The 18108-nt window shown below is 35.3% G+C and overlaps 1 protein-coding gene across 8 annotated transcripts in view; it reads right to left on the bottom strand.

Annotated features, from left to right (window-relative positions):
• The window catches only part of FNDC3A (fibronectin type III domain containing 3A), a 109762-nt gene that overhangs the window by 4868 nt on the left and 86786 nt on the right, over positions 1-18108 (bottom strand). For all 8 annotated transcript variants that reach the window (XM_020904033.2, XM_070471244.1, XM_020904032.2 and 5 more), the window contains 13 exons: positions 17863-18037; positions 16199-16285; positions 13527-13665; positions 12933-13001; positions 12007-12125; positions 10556-10661; positions 10293-10468; positions 8851-8964; positions 7989-8138; positions 7606-7889; positions 7281-7493; positions 3799-3965; positions 2492-2619 (listed from right to left, as the gene is read on the bottom strand). In XM_020904033.2, the coding sequence (XP_020759692.2) occupies positions 2492-2619; positions 3799-3965; positions 7281-7493; positions 7606-7889; positions 7989-8138; positions 8851-8964; positions 10293-10468; positions 10556-10661; positions 12007-12125; positions 12933-13001; positions 13527-13665; positions 16199-16285; positions 17863-18037 (1927 nt within the window). The remainder of the gene's footprint in view (positions 1-2491; positions 2620-3798; positions 3966-7280; positions 7494-7605; positions 7890-7988; positions 8139-8850; positions 8965-10292; positions 10469-10555; positions 10662-12006; positions 12126-12932; positions 13002-13526; positions 13666-16198; positions 16286-17862; positions 18038-18108) is intronic.

The following is an 18108-nucleotide window of genomic DNA, read 5'->3' as shown; positions in this document are numbered from 1 at the left end:
CTTGACTTTTGATATGGATTTTCCCAAGCAAAAAGTTTTTCTCCTAATGCCCATAAGGTCAGTTATACTGTGGAGATGAGAGTTACAATGTATGTGAGGGAGGGAGGCAAGAGTCAGGGCAAGAGTGTAATTTTAGAGAACTAGGCCAAGCCTTGGTGAGGTGCTACAGAGTGGGAAGTCTGGTCAAAGCAAATGACTGATCAAACAGGGCAGAAAAGGTTAGAAGATAAAGAACTCTAAGTGCGGCCCAGGGTCAGAAGTACTGGTTGCTGCCATGCTAATTTGCTTTCAGATCCCCCAAACCAGCAGCATTACAGGTTAAACAGGTCTTTATAGGCTAGCCTAGAAAGTCAACCACCAACTTTTAAAAAAATAATCCCCTACTTAAAAACATCAACAGTTCCTACTGCTGTAGAATAAAGACCCACCAAGACCTGGCCTCCTCCACTCCACACTCCATTCTTGAGCCTTTCTCAAGCCACACTTGAGTCACACCAGCCCCTCAAGAGTCCCTTCAGTGATAATCCTTTTGGAAAACATTCTAAAGTCCAAGGGGAAAAAAACCATTCCTTCTTATAAAGTATGTTTTATCTTTATTATGACCTTTTGTTTGCTTACATAAAATGTCAATTATAGTATTTCTGCTTGCTTGCTAATGTGTAATAAGTGGAAAATAAGAACAGTAATATTAATAATGTAGCCCCCTCTATTTCTTCATATGTAGTATTTAATACATGTGTATTGAATATCAAGTAAATTTTAAGTAAAATATTAAATTCCACAAATGAGATCAAACTCTTAAAAAATGACCTTCAAACTTTTAGAATATAATTTGTCAGTAAATTATAAAATTATATAAACATTTAAGAGATTTAGATGAGCATACGTACATGCATATATATGATGAAGTTCTAAGGAAATCAGTTTTACAGTATGCTTACAATCTAAAGTAAGAGTGTTGATAGGGATAATTTAGCTTTTAAATTAGAATTAGCACTGCTGTTTCATGTAGTGATGTGTTCACATACTACTCAAATGTGGGATCCCTATTTCCTTTAAACATGTAATGCAATTACATTTTCTTTAGTATTAATTTTATTTCTTCCTTGGAAGGAAACCTGCTTATCTGTAAATTATATTCAAATCCAATTATCATGTCAATTTGCAGATGACTTAATAAAGAAAAACCACTACATTCCAAATTTAATCTGACCCTTTGGGGCCTTCTGTAATTTTGGTTAAGAAATTATGCTTCCATATTTAGCGAAACTTGAAAGGAAAAAATTATACCTATATTGAGAAGTAATCTATTATTAATAATTATAACAGCACAAGAATGAAATAAAACAGATGAATGACCGATTTTTCTACTGGGAAAAGAAAATACAAGGTAAGATACTGAATTAAAAACAACCCAGTTTAAAAGCCCTCAAAAATCAAGAAGTTTGACAGCAAAAAGGGAGAAGCAGATGAAATGCCTAAAGAAATAAGGCTTTTGAGTTGCATAAAGACCTCTTTTATAAGTTATAATGAATACTGACAGCTCCTTACTTCATCGACTATTCATTCTCTACCAGGAACCTGTCTTTGAAACTTCTCGGCTGGGAAGGTGATACTTCCTCTAGGCTTCCATACTGCAACTCTGCCCTCTGACTATGACTATTACCAACATTGTCAAAGTCACCTCAGTGGTGTCTCTGCATCTGTCCTCATCCTACTCTGGTCACAATGACCTTGTGCCTGATCATGTGACTACTCTGGTCACAACCCTCCACTGGCTTCTCATTTCACGTGGAGTAAGTGCTGGAGCGTGGCCTATAACACCCTGCATGACCTCCATGCTGCTCACAGACCCTCCAAGATTAACTCCCTGACATCATCTATTATTCCTCCCCTTGGTCACACTGCCCCAGCCACAGTGACTTCTTGTCATTAAATTTAACAAGCATGCTCCTACCTCAGGGCCTTTGCACCTACTGTTCCTGCTTTTTGGAACACTCTTCTCCCCATATTCACTTCCTTTGAGTCTCTGTTCAAATGTTACCTGCTGTCCTGTATGAAACAGCACTAGCTGTCCCTTGTCCTAGTACTCCCTACTCCTTTTATCCAGTTTTATTTTTTCTCCATTATGCTCATCACTATCTAACACTGATACAGTGATGTGTTTATCTGCTTTTAGTATCTTTTTTCTGCATTCTAGAATGTAAGCAGCATGAAGGCAAGGACTTTTTGTTACATGCGTATCCTGAGTGCCTGGCACAGAGTTCAATAAAGCCTATCAAATGAATGAATACTCTGTTTAAGTACAGCTCATACCTAAAAGATTCTGAATGCTGATATACTGTGTAGTTACTAATCTTTGGAACACAGTAAGCAATGAACAAATGTTTCTGAATTAGGAAGATAAAGGTTAGTCAAATCTTGTACTAAAAATACGTTAAAGTGAAAAAGGTAAAAACATGTATCTATAGAATTATATTTTGACACATACCTGTTTGAACTCTGAATCTTTTCCCACCATAACCTGGAGACTGTAAATAACTGGATCACCTTTCATTGGCTGTAAACACTCCCATGTAATATCACAAATGTGATCATTTACTTTCTCTATTTTGGGGGCTGTAGAGAAGAAATATAAATAAAATCTGCTTGACTTGATTTTTCACTTGACACATCACATACTTTTGTTTTAATCAAAATCAACAGACTTTAAAACCTAGTTATAAACTTGAAGCAAGCATCAGTGAATTTTTGAAATCTGCAGAGAAATGGTCAATGGCTAACTCTTATATCCTCCAGGCCATACAATCTATAAGCATTACAATGCAGACTGATTAAAAGATTTGTCAAGATAAGTACTGTTTTCACTGAGCTAAAAAGCTAGTGGTAGTTCTACAACATCTTTTATGGTACTTCAAAGAGCATAACTACATGAAATTTTATAATTTAAGAAATTTCCTAAGAGAATGAGTTGAAAAACACCCCCAACTTCCTGACCACACATATGACTCAGTAGTGGGGTAGAAGGTATCAAAACCAGCAATCTTCTTAAGGTTAAGAGACAACCAAACCAGATGAAGAAACAGAAAAATAACTCTGTGAAATCCATTAACATTATTAGAAGGAGTATTCAAGAATAATCTTGATATTATGGGTCGTTAACAGATGGTACATGCAAGTATATGATCCAGGACACTGTACTAGAAGTGTTTGTGATTTGTCCTCAGAGGGAAAGGAATTTTAGCTTTTTCTTGGCTAAATGCACAAAGTGCAATACTTGCCAGGGTCACTTTAAAATAAGAATTCTGCTGAAATTAATCTTAAATATATAACACACGCACAAATGTGTGAATGTGTATGTAAATTTGACTTAAAAATTCAAATTAACTGAGTATTTATGTTTTGCTAAATAGATGACCTGACTTTCCCCCTGAAATCCAAATGAATGAAATAGCAATGACTCAAAACAACAAGAATTGTGATTTTTTTTTTTCTTTAATAATAGTGAAAACGGTAAATGGCCCTATTAGAAAACCAGCCTATTTATTCAATTTAGTATGTTTATTTAAAAGATGAGTGACAAAAAACAGCACTGTCTGATTATCAATATGCCAGAAAAAATAACTTTTATTATTAAGTGAAACCCCAAGTAGGCCTGTCTAGCTCATTTCCTTTTTATAATTTGAATGTTAGACACATACTAGATGATAAATTTTAACTGTACAAAAAGTACATTATGAAAGAGCACTTAAGATTAATTTACTATTAAAGCAAGTAACTTGAGGATGGAGAACTTACCTTTCAGGGCAGCTGGGACAGATTTTGGAGTAGTGAAAATATATTCTTGGGAAAGAGGACCTTCCCCTGCTTCATTACAAGCTTGAATACAGAATTTATAGGACGTTGACTCGTTAAGTCTTTGTACTTTGTATGTATGACATGGACCTCTGTATAAGGATACAAACCTAAAATGGAAATGACTTATGAAAAATAAACCTTGGCTACCTTATGAAAAATGTTTAAAAACCACTAAAAAAGAACAGTTCAGACATTATTTAGGAGCAGTAAGTTACTCCTAGAATTTAATGCCACAATGGTTTGTCACTCAATAAATCCTATTTTTCATCAGATGAAAATCACAGAATTAGTTAATTTCCCAATTTGCCATAGTTTCCTGAAAATTTATTGCAAAATTTCACATCCAATCACAGTAACTGTTTCTTTTCAGGCTTCTGGTATAGCTTCTGACTGCTGTTTTTGAATGTATACATCTTAAAAGACACTCAGAACATCACAATTTTCATTATCAATTGTTTCTAACTAGAGTTACAGGCATACAGTTTGTCACATAAAAAAGAAAGTTCCCTTTCCTAGGCATAATTTTAATTGATTTAGTGAGGTTTTCTTAATGTTTACCTAAAAGTATGAGATAACACTGTATTTAATTTCCCATAAATTATCCACTTGAACTGTTCAATGGAAAGTTTAGTGTCAGACTGTGGATCACAATAAACTGTGGAAAATTCTGAAAGACATGGGAATACCAGACCACCTGACCTGCCTCTTGAGAAACCTGTATGCAGGTCAGGAAGCAACAGTTAGAACTGGACATGGAACAACAGACTGGTTCCAAATAGGAAAAGGAGTACATCAAGGCTGTATATTGTCACCCTGATTATTTAACTTATATGCAGAGTACATCATGAGAAATGCTGGGCTGGAAGAGGCACAAGCTGGAATCAAGATTGCTGGGAGAAATATCAATAACCTCAGACATGCAGATCACACCACGCTTATGGCAGAAACTGAAGAGGAACTAAAAAGCTTCTTGATGAAAGTGAAAGAGGAGAGTGAAAAAGTTGGCTTAAAGCTCAACATTCAGAAAACTAAGATCATGGCATCTGGTCCCATCACTTCATGGCAAATAGATGGGGAAACAGTGGCAGACTTTATTTTTTTGGGCTCCAAAATCACCGCAGATGGTGACTGCAGCCATGAAATTAAAAGCCACTTATTCCTTGGAAGGAAAGCTATGACCAACCTAGATAGCATATTATAAAGCAGACAGACTACTTTGCCAACAAAGGTCCATCTGGTCAAGGCTATGGTTTTTCCAGTGGTCATGTATTGATGTGAGAGTTGGACTATAAAGAAAGCTGAGTGCCAAAGAATTGATGCTTTTAAACTGTGGTGTTGGAGAAGACTCTTGAGAGAGTCCCATAGACTGCAAGGAGATCAAACCAGTCCATCCTAAAGGAAATCAGTCCTGAATGTTCTTTGGAAGGACTGATGCTGAAGCTGAAACTCCAATACTTTGGCCACCTCATATGAAGAGTTGACTCTTTGGAACAGACCCTGATGCTGGGAGGGATTGGGGGCAGGAGGAGGAGGGGACGACAGAGGATGAGATGGCTGGATGGCATCACCGACTCAATGGGCATGAGTTTGAGTAAACTCCGGGAGGTGGTGATGGACAGGGAGGCCTGGCGTGTTGCGATTCATGGGGTCACAAAGAGTCGGACACGACTGAGCGACTGAATTGAACTGAACTGATGTCATACATATGCTGAATGTTCTCCAAATTTTTAATTGGCTGTTTTAAAAATTTTTGGAAATTGAGGAATGAATAATGAATACTCATGTAGTTCTAACAGTCTGAAAATTGTAGTTAGTTTAAAATGAAGGAATACTTAATGATCATTAGTAACACTGTTTCCAAGAAGTAGTAATTGGATAGCCTTGCCTTTTGAATCTCCTTTTTTTTTTTTTAAAACTGAGAGGATTAAAAAAACCAGTGGCAAAGCCAGTGTTGTAAAAAGCTGAACCATGATAAAACACCTGTGGTCAGGGAACAGATGAGGTAGCATTCCGACACGATCCCACAACAAATGTGAAGAGTTGTGAAAAATCAAAGGAAAGAAAAGATATTAAATTGATTTAATTTATGAAATTCATGTGGTAAATTTACAATATCATAAAACACTTTATTTTCCACAAAGACCATAAGCCATACCCCATACCCTGCAACAGTTCTCTAGATGCCAGCTAAACATTAATCATGCTTAAAGTTCTACAATAGAATATAGACTAATATCATCTATACTTCATAGAATCTTGGTTCTATTATTTTTCAACCAAATACCAATTAAGTCTGTTTCTAGTAAATCTTGAATGACCCTAAATGTAAATCAGTTAATTCACCTAACAATAACAACATATATTAAAGATAAATGTCTATACCAAAAACGTGCAGCAAGGCAAAAAATTTCCTTCCAGATGTAAGGTTACAAAGAGTACATAAAATTCTGCCAGGAGCAAAGGCTAATATTCAGAGAGGCACAGATTTCAGGAGATAAATGATCAATACTATCTGCTCTGTGTAATGCTCTTATGATTGATACAGGATGTTTAATTCTGTATGCTATTTTAAATGTGTAATTATTTCTGATAGAAAGTACTGATATACAAGTACCTTGAGTATTCCATTGTTGAATATTTGGCTGACATACAAACCCAATGCAAAAAAACAAAGTAGCCTTGGGAAAAACTGTCACTAGTACTCTATCAGACACACAAATTTATTTCTAACAAACTGAGTGAAACATAAAAAACATAAACAAAACAAAATTCTTAAAAGATTAAAGTAACAACTGGGGAAGATATATGGCATTGTTTATTTTTGATTTAATATCAATATACTGCCCCAGATTGGATTTTGAATAATTTGCACTAATTACTTTGAGTAACACTATAATTCAAATGCATGATTTAGTGGAATAAAACAGCACGCATGTCATGAGATGGCAAAGGACAGCAGAACAGAGAGGAACCTGAGTAGCCAGGGGCTGGACTATTTATTAGAGGGTCTAAGATCTGATGGTGAGGAAGTGAACTCCTGCATTCACATGATGTGCACGCCCTGTGAGAGTGTGGGGGAGGGTGAGATATAACCCTCAAGGATCTCAAAGGCCTTATGCCAATCAACTGTTTACTGTAAAAACTGCCTCTTGCTGGAAATCAGCATTGAAGAACTTATTTTGCAGTAAAGATTGTTCCTTTTACTAGCTTGAAGAGAGTGAATGGGTTAGACAGCCAAAAACCAGCTTCCCTATTATTTTCTCTCTTCACTATGTCTTCTGATGTTTCAAAAATGGCATACTTAAAAATTATTTCTTATGAGACTTCTGTTTTTGAAAACTTAATTTATTTCTAGTGTTTAAAAAAAATTTATATACTTAATACCTAAGAAACTATATAAAGAAGCAATTAGAAACACCCACCTTCCATTCTTATCCTCCATCTGAAGGTGGTACTGAACCGAATCTGTTGACAATGTCTTTGGGGTTCCTTCTCCCCACTTCAGTTTAAGGTTCTGGTGGCTGAAGGCAACGCATTCCAGACGAGGTGGATCAGGAGGGAGGGGTTTAGTTTTTAATTTTATTGTGTGGCTGAAAGGACCAGCTCCAAGGCTATTCAAGGCTTGAATTCGTATTCTAAGTGCCATGTTAAAAACAAACAAACAAAAAAAAAAACGTTTAGTTTATGATTATTCTATTTAGTGTCTCTCTGGTCTAGGCAAAAATTAAGATAGTTTTTGCTGTGTACCTGTATGTTGTATCTGGCTGCAGATTGTCTAGAATGTAGTTTGTAACCTTTCCCACTGTCAAGGGCTGTTTATCTCCAAAGTCTATGCTGTAGGCAAGGATTTCTGAACCATGATCACAAGGCTTTCCCCAGCTTATTGCAAGGCATGTAGATGGTGAATAATTGGGATTTTCTATATCATCATCACTTATTTCTTGAAGACAAGTCACAATAGCAGGAACTGATGGTGGAGTCATACAGGCTACTACTTCACTAAAAGGGCCTGCACCCACAATGCTCAGAGCCTACAAATTAAGAGAGCCCCAAAGTTAAAGACATAATCATGCAAATGCTCACAAAACACAAAACTCTAGATAGGGTGACAAGACCCTAACCACCTTTACCTGGACTCTGCAATAATAGGTAGTTGCTGGTGAAAGTCCTTTTAATTCGTAATTGAGACCGGGCCCGCAGTAACATATCTGCATACTTCCTTCAACTCCTCCCCATTCCAATCGATATTCAGTGACATCAGTTCCATTACTCAAAGGGACCTTAAAGTTAAGAAAAGGGGATAAAGTCTTTTGTCTTAAGTTCTGATAATGATTACATAGTTTTGGGGCAAAAATGTTATTTACCCAAACATGTAAAAAACTGAACTGTTTTTGGATGTCTAAAAAAATGTTTAACAGAATATAAACTGTTTAATATTATATTTTTATTCATTAAGGCCACCTGAATTAAAGATCTATCAAAAATATAACTGTTTTCAATCAGACATAGAAATATGATTCAATCACTTAAGAGTATCTTAAGGTAAATATACTTTAAAATAATTCTGTTAAGTAATATACATGTTAAATCATATGAGGATATTTTCTTTGTTAAATTTCAAAGGAAACAGAAAATGTAATCATCATTATTGATTACTACTATATGCAGTAAGTATATGGAAGATAATGAACATGAGAGAAAGAGTACACACTAATTCCTATGAATGTTTGTTCTGAACATTAAGTGCACCATGGCTAAATATCTCAGTACTGAGATGGGGCACCATCATCAACAAGAATCTAAATACTTGTAAACATATACCTTATTTAAATACTTCAAAGAGAAAAAAGAATTTACTTTTTACCAAGTGAATTTAACTAGGACTTTACTCTTTATATAATTTATGGAGATGAAATGAGCAGTATCTTCATTCTTTTATGTAAAATTATTTTAATCATTTAAAGCAAATGTAAGTGAAGGAAATTACAATACCTCCCAGTTCACTTGTGCACAAGTTGCAGATCTGCACGTCACTTGAGGGGGCTTACACTGATCTGGTGGTCCAGGAGCTGTAGTAATATCATGTTTTTCTGAAAATGGCCCAAACTAGAAAAACAAGTATTAATCAGTGTTTTCATTTTTCACCTACCAATTGCACAGCTCTCCATAAATATTCACAGATAATTAATCATCCCTTTCCTTTAAGACTAATTAGTCATAATAAAATTCTCCTAAAAGAAATCACAGAAAGTAAAGATTTAATTAATGATCATGGAAGTAAATATCTGAGGTATTTTAAAGTTTCATTTACTATAGTTTCTTCTCTTGCCCCTTATTCCTTCATGAATTGGTTTTTTGTAAGAAGGGAGGGGAATTCAGGAATTAGGTCGAATAAAAAGAAGAAATCATGTCAAGAGTGAAGAAATGAATACCAATTAAAGGCATGAGAGATTATAGGCATAAATTATAACTTAAGTAATAGCTTTAGTAGGGTGTAAAAATGCATTCTGTGAAAATATAGGGAACAAATATTTACTTAAGATGATTCTGACAAGTTATTAAAAACCTGAAAACACAGATTATAGACACTAGTATTAAAGATGCTATCCCATGTATTGCAGCTTTGTGGGGCTGACAAGATTATCAGAGTTTACTAAAATCTGAAACAATGGGGAAAGACTTGTCAGTTTAATTTCATGAAATTTTAATTATACTGTGTAGTTTAAGAAATACAGTGCTAACTCAAAATCAGAAGTAACTGGCTGGTCCTCAGAGAACTTTTATTTCAGAGATGAAAGATGTCACAGTTGAGCAGAAAGGGTTTTGGCTCCAAAGTCGGACAAAGTGACTGATGTCTCCCACTTTTTAGTGTGTGTGACTGCTGGGGCAAGGAGTTTAGCTTTCAGGTGCCCCAGCTTCCTCAGCTATAAAATGGAGATATCACCTATTCTGTCCATTTTATGGAGTTATACAGATACAGAGATAATTAAAAACAAACAAAAAAAAATACACAAAACCAGAAATGCTTAGAATATAAGTTTTTTCCCTTAGGCAAAAAAAATGAATCACGAGTAGTTGTCAACTGGAAATAAACACTGCGTACAACCAGCCTCAAAACACTTACTTACTCTTAAGTATTTCCTCTTATGATCATGTTTCTACTCTTCTTACTAAGTAAACTCCATCAGCACTGCCTGAAAGGCTCAGCTCAAGTTCAAAGTGTCATATATTAGTAATTGGAGTTTTAAAGTACTGAGATTCTGTAACAGTTAAGCTATGGTACATACTGACTTCTCATTTATCAACAGACGCTTATTAAAAATTGTAAAATTTGGAGTCACATGTTGAAAGCAAAATGGTCAAATAATGGGCACAATGACAGGTTGTATGAAATACTACTGGGATTTATAATTCAGTCAGCTCGGTTTTCCTACCCCCATTTTGTTAGCTGCACGTAGTCTGAAGCTGTAAGTCTTTCCAGGAAGAAGGCTGCTCACTGTACATTCTACTTCAGGACCTTGGTAAACTTCTCTGGGTTCATCTCTTTCTACAGGAGACATTTCCACCCCATAGCAAGAAATGGGTGATCCACCATTGACCAGAGGGGGTCCTAAAGGTGGAAAGATTCACGCAGTTAAACAAGAGGAATATATTTAGTACCGACTTAATTATAATTTATTACCAAAATGAAAATTACCCCATCGTAACTGTATTTCTTTTGCTTTGGGTCTACCCTGTAATCTGGGAGGGAGGCATGGGCCAGGAGGCACAGCTGGAGTCTGCACAAGTAAAGATTCAGATACCTGCCAAAACAAAAGCAAAAACAAAACAAAAATGCCCCAAGCCAAATAATCAGACTGCTTTTGTTAAAGGAAAATAAGACAAACACAAAGATGGCACCAATAATTTGCATCTGAGTATCAACAGAAAAGGAATAAAGTTCTGAATAAAATAAAATCTAATTAAATCATTAAAACAAATTTTACACAGGCAAGTATTACGTGCTTACTAGATATAAAGTTACCAGAAAAACAAAAAAACAACACAACAAACACCAAAAAAGAATTCTTTTCTTCTTTCCATAATTAAAAAAAAAAACCTCCCTCATAACCTAATGGACATTATTTTTGGTGTCCAAATGGATCTACAAATCTCTTCTAAAGAAGAATGTTTAACATTCTATAAATGCTGTTTGCTGTGTTTTTAGGAGGTTTAGACTATTTTGCCCACTTGACTGTATTTTCAACCTAAACGCTAATTTAATATTAACAAAAATCTTTTCTTTCACCCTAAAAATAGTTTAAAGATCAGATAAGTGTTCGCAAGTACTTGGCATCTTTCTAGGTATTTGGTATTAGTTTTCATTTCTATGCTACTTTTAATTTTAAATAAAATAGCTTAAATAAAAATAAAATAGTTTAAATAAAAGTTTATTTTAATAAAACTTTTAGTTTTATTTTAAAAGAAATTCTCTTAAAAGCACTGACACAAACTCAGTGCTATATTCATTATCTGCACTGTATTAAATTGGATCCAAAGCCTGTTGTGTATGACTTGCAACTCAATTTCACTGTACTCTCATTTTCAACAAAATGCTCCTAATTCATTAAAAAAAAAATTACTTTCATTGCATTAAATCTCATTTGAAAAAAATAACAATTATGAATGCTCTAAGATACATTATTGGTTGAATTCATTAAAAAAATCACTCCTATTAAAAAACATTATACTTTTCCAGAGTATTACAAATGTCTCATATATAATCAATGGCACATTTAAATCCATTTCTGTCTCTAGTAAGAAATAAAATAATTGCCAAACTTTTCTGAAATAAGTGTATATTTAGAATTTGTGTCTAAATAATTATTTTGTTTCTATTTCTGTTAGGTAGGGTTAATTGAGCATCATTCTAAAATTTATAAAATTTTCTACAATGTTTTTGTATACCTATTTTCTCCAAAGCTAAACAGCAACCAGACTACAGATATTCACTACAAGCTAAATACTGCATTAAGCTAGTCTGGTCACTAAAAATTTAACCACCTGGGTTATACATTTTATGGATGTACTTCAATATTTGAGGTGGCATCTGATGATTTCATCTCACTTGACCAAACTTGAGAAAAACAATCTACACGTAAGTATTACCGCACTCTGTCCTCCATCACTGATGCAGTAAACTCGAAAACGATAGAAACAGCCTGGATTCAGTCGATCACAAAGATGTTCCCTAGTAGCTCCACTGTATATCATATCCCATTTGTTTCCTGTAAGATGGAAAAATTATGCTCCATCAGCGACAAGGTAATGTTTAACATTTTGGTATCATGGACGTGGCAGGTATCCTAGCTTCACTAAGTACGAATTTATGTAATTTGTCAGAAACGATTTAAGCCTGTTTTTTGAGTTTCCTGGAAATGATCTAATTTTCTTTATATGTACAGCTTCCTAGACAAATTTGCATGGCTTTGTTGAAGTGAAATATCTCTGTAACTCTGTACAGACTCTGACTTAGATCTATAATTTGCTTTTAATTAAGCATTTTAAATGTGCTTACTGGCCCAGAAATAACATTATAACACACAAAGAATAGAAAGAACCAATACCATAGGAAGTTTAGTCTTGATTAAAAGACATCTTTATTTTTTGCAAGGAAATAGGCCATTTGATATAAAGATAAAAATGTGTGATTCAAGAATAAAGTTCACTAGACAAAGAAATTACTAAAACTACTATAAGTTAAATTTTAGAAGATTTTTCTGATACATCTGGGTATAAATCTGAGTGAGCTAACCTTCAGAAGACTTTAGTCTAGGTATACTGAAATTGAGCAATGCAAACCAATGAGGAAAAAAATAAGAATGTAATAATATACATATACAGCAGTCTTACATTTGAGTCACTGTATATCTGGAGATTACAACTTAAAGTGGGTCATAACAGGCAAAATCTTATCTGCTACAAACAAAGGAAAAAATCAAGAGGAAAGAAAAAACATCATGTAAAATTTAGAACCATGAAGACTAAAGGCAGACCGACTGGTTTAAATGATCAGTTTTAACAGTTATTCTTACCATTAGAACCTTCTGCCATCTCTACTACATATTTATTGATGGCTGCCCCTCCACTGTCTTTTGGTGGGTCTATCCAAAGAAGCAAATGTGGTATTAGGCAGAGTATACACAATTCAAAAAATGACATAAACTCATAATAAACAGAATACCAAACTCAGGATTGCTCTAAAAGAAAGAAGAATCACCTACAATGACTTTTTAAAAATTAATACCAGCATCTTATTTACTCTTTTGTTTTTACACAAGCAGATTCTCAATAATTTTTTGTTTTAAATGAATAAGTAATTTTAATTTCTCATAAAAACCAGAATGAGCCATGAAAACTTTAGCTACAAGCTCAATAATCTTTCACTTCACACAGGCGGCCCCTGCTCACAGTTCTACAGTTGACCCCAAGTTCTTCCTCCGTCAAACCTGAACTTAGTATCTATGAGTACAACGCTCTCCAAAAGCGATCCTCAGTGAGTCTCACATTTCTCAGTGAACTTACCCGAGCTAACAAATTTACTCAAGTATCTTAAAAATGATCTAAATATTCAAATAATTTAAATCAAATATAAAAGTAATGACATACAAATATGTATAATATCTTACCCCAAGTTATTTTAAAACTATGTGAATGTATCTTTCCTTTAACTGAAGGCTTTACAGGGACTCCAGGTTTATCAGGACAGGTAGTAAACTCTACCACCTCACTTGGACTACTTTTACCTTCTGAGTTATAAGCAATAACCTATGATGAGAACACAAAGACATAATTAATGTCTGATACTTAATGATACTGGCTTAATGAACAAAGTGATGGGAGACAAACAGGGTCAATCAAAGATTTATGTGAGAACTGCTTGTCTTCAAAAGGAACTCAGCACATATGAAGAGAATTCAGGTATAATCCCCTTTCAGTCAGTCCTGAAAATACAAGTGAGTCTAACATTTTGATACTAAACAAGAGTCATCACTGGAACAAGCTATATAATCTGATGATACTTGGCGAGGCTTGATTTCACTTATTCTTTTAATATTCTTCAGGGATTTAAAAAAATGTCAGATTCTCTGAATTTCCTCTCTTTAAAAGATAAAGGTTAACTCCTCCTTTTGAATTGTCCTTAATAACTTGCTTCTAACAAAGTGTGTAGCAGAAATGATGGTGTGTGTAGCTTCCCTATGGAGAAGCCCATGTGGTGAGGTTTTATAATTGTGACTGAAGCAAAAAGGCAATCCAACATCGTAAGAGGAAAACTGGAAAAATGTATGTATTCCTTAGATACTTTGTAAATTGTGTCAATATAAAAACTGTATTTGAAAATTAAAATGACCCAGTGCCATCAGAAGTTTTGAAAACGAAGCTAGTATACAAAGTAAGTATTGCAGGCATGCTCCTTACTGTCTGAGCCAGCAGGGAAGCCCAGAATAAAACATAACAGATATAATTACGCACTACATAAACAACTTTCCCGATATCACTAGAATTTTCTTTCTTAGGTTCTCAAGGAGTAATAAAGCTTTTTAATAGTGAAAACACTTTACAATGGCTTCTATTATTTATTTGGAATAATTTGTTTAAACACACAATGGTAGGAAAATTCAAATGTTGAATCTCTCAACTAGTAAGCATCCTGTTACATTTTTGGGAAAACCTCTGCATGAAAATGAAGGCTGGCTTATATTAAATTGTATATTAGCTAATTCAAGGCCCTGTCTGCCAAGCAATAGCAATGTATATCACTGACCAAGTCAAAGATAGACTATATCCTAGAATGGATGCTTGGAAAGATTCAGGATTTCAGGAGTCTCCATAGGAGACTTTTCAAAGCTTGCTATTGCTTCAAGTGAGCAAGAATGATATGTAGAGTCTCCCAGGCCTCCAATGAGCAAGAATACAAAAAGAGTATCTCTACTTTCCTAAAATAATTAAGTCAGAAGGCCATCAGATGGGACAGTGAGACAAGCACGTGTGATGGGGGATGGATGAAGGTTGGGCGGAGGCAGGAGCATTCACCCTGCACAAACTCAAGTGCTCTGGATAGGACTTTAGGGAAGGCTAAAAGGCTTACTGGGTTTCATCCAGTAAGTAAAATACCATGAATATAAATGGGAAAAAGTTTCTCACTGATGATGATGGGTGTTAGAAATAAGGAAAGTGAGAAAATTAGAATTAATCTGTGGCACTAGATCAAATGGAGGTATAGGGTGCAAACTCATGACTTTTAAAAATAGATATATATGTAGAAATATGTGTTACTGCATGTAAAGGGTCTATGTGTGTCAACACATACACAGAAAACATACACACATATGTCTAGTTCTTGGCTTTGTCCACTGAGAGGAGGCCTAGGAGTAGCAAAATCCTATAGCATTAAGGATTACTTAATTATTACTTAATTACCTAATTACACTTACTACCCAGATCCTGACTTCTAAACACCACTGTCTGCTTAAAGGACCCAGGTGCTCTGAGAAATGGTCAATGTCAAATTTGAAGAAGAGAAAGTACATGATGAGAATGTAGTATCATGTGCCAGAAAGGAGGGGCTCAAAGAATGATGGGGTGGGGGACATGTCAAAAAAATTAGAAGTCAGCTTAACAAGGGCTCCCAAAATCTAAGATAATTTGAACCTCATAACTGATAACCACAGCAACAAAATATAACCCACTCAGTAAACAGGAATCCATGAGTTCATACTAATATAAATGAGAAGAGAAAGCTTTTCCTTATATTATAATGCCAACTAATCAATGTAGAAGAAATGTTAAAAACCACCACTTGGCAACCATTAATCATGGTTACTGAATGATTCAGGGCAAGAATTATCAATGGATGTTAAAACTAGTGGGTGAGACTTTGATGAGGAACAAGATGTCTATACAGTATTTTCAAAATACTTATTACAAAGGGAGAAAGAACAACTATACAGCAAAGAAACAAGGCAGATATCACCTTAAGTAGCACTTCAAAGAGTATAACAGCGTTACTTTTTTCTGATATACCTGCCAAAAAAGCATATTCTGACTATGTTCAACGACAGCCACATTTTAAAAGATGTTTTGTTCACGTTTTACAGAGTCCTGTTAAGCATTAAGACTGCTTTGAATTTAAATACATAAAGTTTGAGAAGCATTATTACATAGTAAGAGAGTAAAACAATAAAGCTCATGAGAAAAGGCCAAAATATTTAAGATTTAAAACTATGGGAATGAGGCATGTACTTGGTTTTAAAACAGAACAGTAAGAACAGTAAATCTTTCAAGGGCTTTCAAAGCTTACCTTAAATTTATACTTTGTACTACGTCTGAGATTTTTCACTGTGTAAGCAAGGTCTTCCCCATCATATTTAGGCTTAAAACCATATCCCTGGAAAGGGAAAAAAAATCTTCATTAGATGCCTAACAGCAGAAATACGGGGAATAAGAAATATGTGAAAAGATTCAGGTCCCCTTCATCTTCTGCTGTGTGCAATGTGAGTAATGCCTGGCTGACTGTGATCTTTTCCCTGATGTTTCCATCTTGAGAAGACAGATCAAGAAATGCTGCTGACCATTTATAGGAGGACGAAGACCACCACTGATTCTCAGTACATACAGTAACCAAGAGAAGGTCTTTGTGTTGAGGGAAAATAAAAGACAATGGTAACATCACCATCAGTAAGCTTATCCCTAGAACTAAGGGAATTTCCCAGACGGATGCTGCAAGAATTAAACAAAACTATAACTATTTAACATATTCAACTCTCCCTGAACACACAACTGTGTTTAGGTGAAAGATGAGTGATTGGTTGGGCTGGCAGGTTGAGATGTCATTTAGGTTTGGCATTATTATTTCCAGCCCTAGGGACAATGCTTCACTACTTTCACAATGTTATTTTTAAAAGTTAAAAAAAATAGATATAATTCACAAACCATGAAATTCCCATTTTAAAGTATAAAATTCAATGGTCTGCAGTATATTCATAAGCTTGCAAAACCATCATTTAATTCCTAGTTCCAGAATAAAGCCTAAATAAACAAAGTACTTTTATTTTCTGGTTGGCAGTCACTTCCTCTCTTTTCTTATACACTAATATACTTTCTGTCTCTATGGATTTGCCAATACCTATATAAATGGAATCACATAATGTATGGTCTTTTGTGACTTTGCTCTTTTATTTAGCATGATGTTCTTAAGGCTCATTCATGTGTGGCATATGTCAGTACTCAAATCCTTTATATGGCTGAATAATATTCTACTACATGGATATATTACATTTTGTTTATCCAATTATTAACATTAGTTGACGGACATTTCAGTTATTCCCACTTTTTGGTTATTATGATTAATGCTGCTAAGAACACTGGGGTACAGAGTTTTGTACAAATGTACTTTCAGTTCTTCTGCGTATATATCTAGGATGGACCAAGCTATTTTCGACTCATATTGCTTCAAAGTAACTCTGAAAAGCTATGGCGCTAAAGGTAACTAACAGACGACAGTCTATCACTTGCTCAGCTCAGTGCTCTCACAGGAGCCGAGACGCTGTGACTGGAGAGTCTCATGTGAGGCTCTTCAAAGTCTCTGTGGCACCTGGGGAGCAGCGTTTGCCCACCGCTGGAGAATGCAGACAGCTCTTTCCTTATCTTTTAGCGCTGCTTAGTCTGAGGCTGTGGTGATCTTGCCCTCTCTCTACTGTCCCCAGAACATATACACTTACATGGGGTCTGTGCTGTTCCCAGGCACAGAGTGCATACACACACACACACAAAACAAACCCCCCTCCCACATACTGAGGGAGCAAAAGGCCGAGCTGCTCCTCACGTCCAGTCCTTTCCAGACAGTGACCAACCAAGGCTTCAAAGGGCCTGGGGAAGGAGCTGGCTACTGTGGCAGCATCTACTGTACCAGGATCAATGTCACACTGAATGTTCTATATGCCCTATTTAAATACACACACTTACTGAAGTTTCTTCCTCCATCTCCAAAATGTAGGAAATCCCTTCGTCTGATGGCGTCCCTGAGGGTTTACTCCACTGTAAGGATAACCAAGTAACCCCGGCTTTAGTTAACACAGGACTTGCGGGCATAGATGGGGCACAGCCTGAGGTGTAATACAAGACTTCTTCACTAAAACCGCTGTTGAAACAAATGGTTTTTAAGAAGGAATGAAGAAAAGTTAATTTTCTAAAGCCAAAAAACACAGTTTT

The sequence above is a fragment of the Odocoileus virginianus genome, chromosome 8 (genome assembly GCF_023699985.2).
Source record: "Odocoileus virginianus isolate 20LAN1187 ecotype Illinois chromosome 8, Ovbor_1.2, whole genome shotgun sequence".
Classification (NCBI taxonomy): Eukaryota; Metazoa; Chordata; class Mammalia; order Artiodactyla; family Cervidae; genus Odocoileus; species Odocoileus virginianus.
Note: the sequence above shows the minus strand (reverse complement) of the source record. Positions and strands in the feature narration are given on the sequence as shown.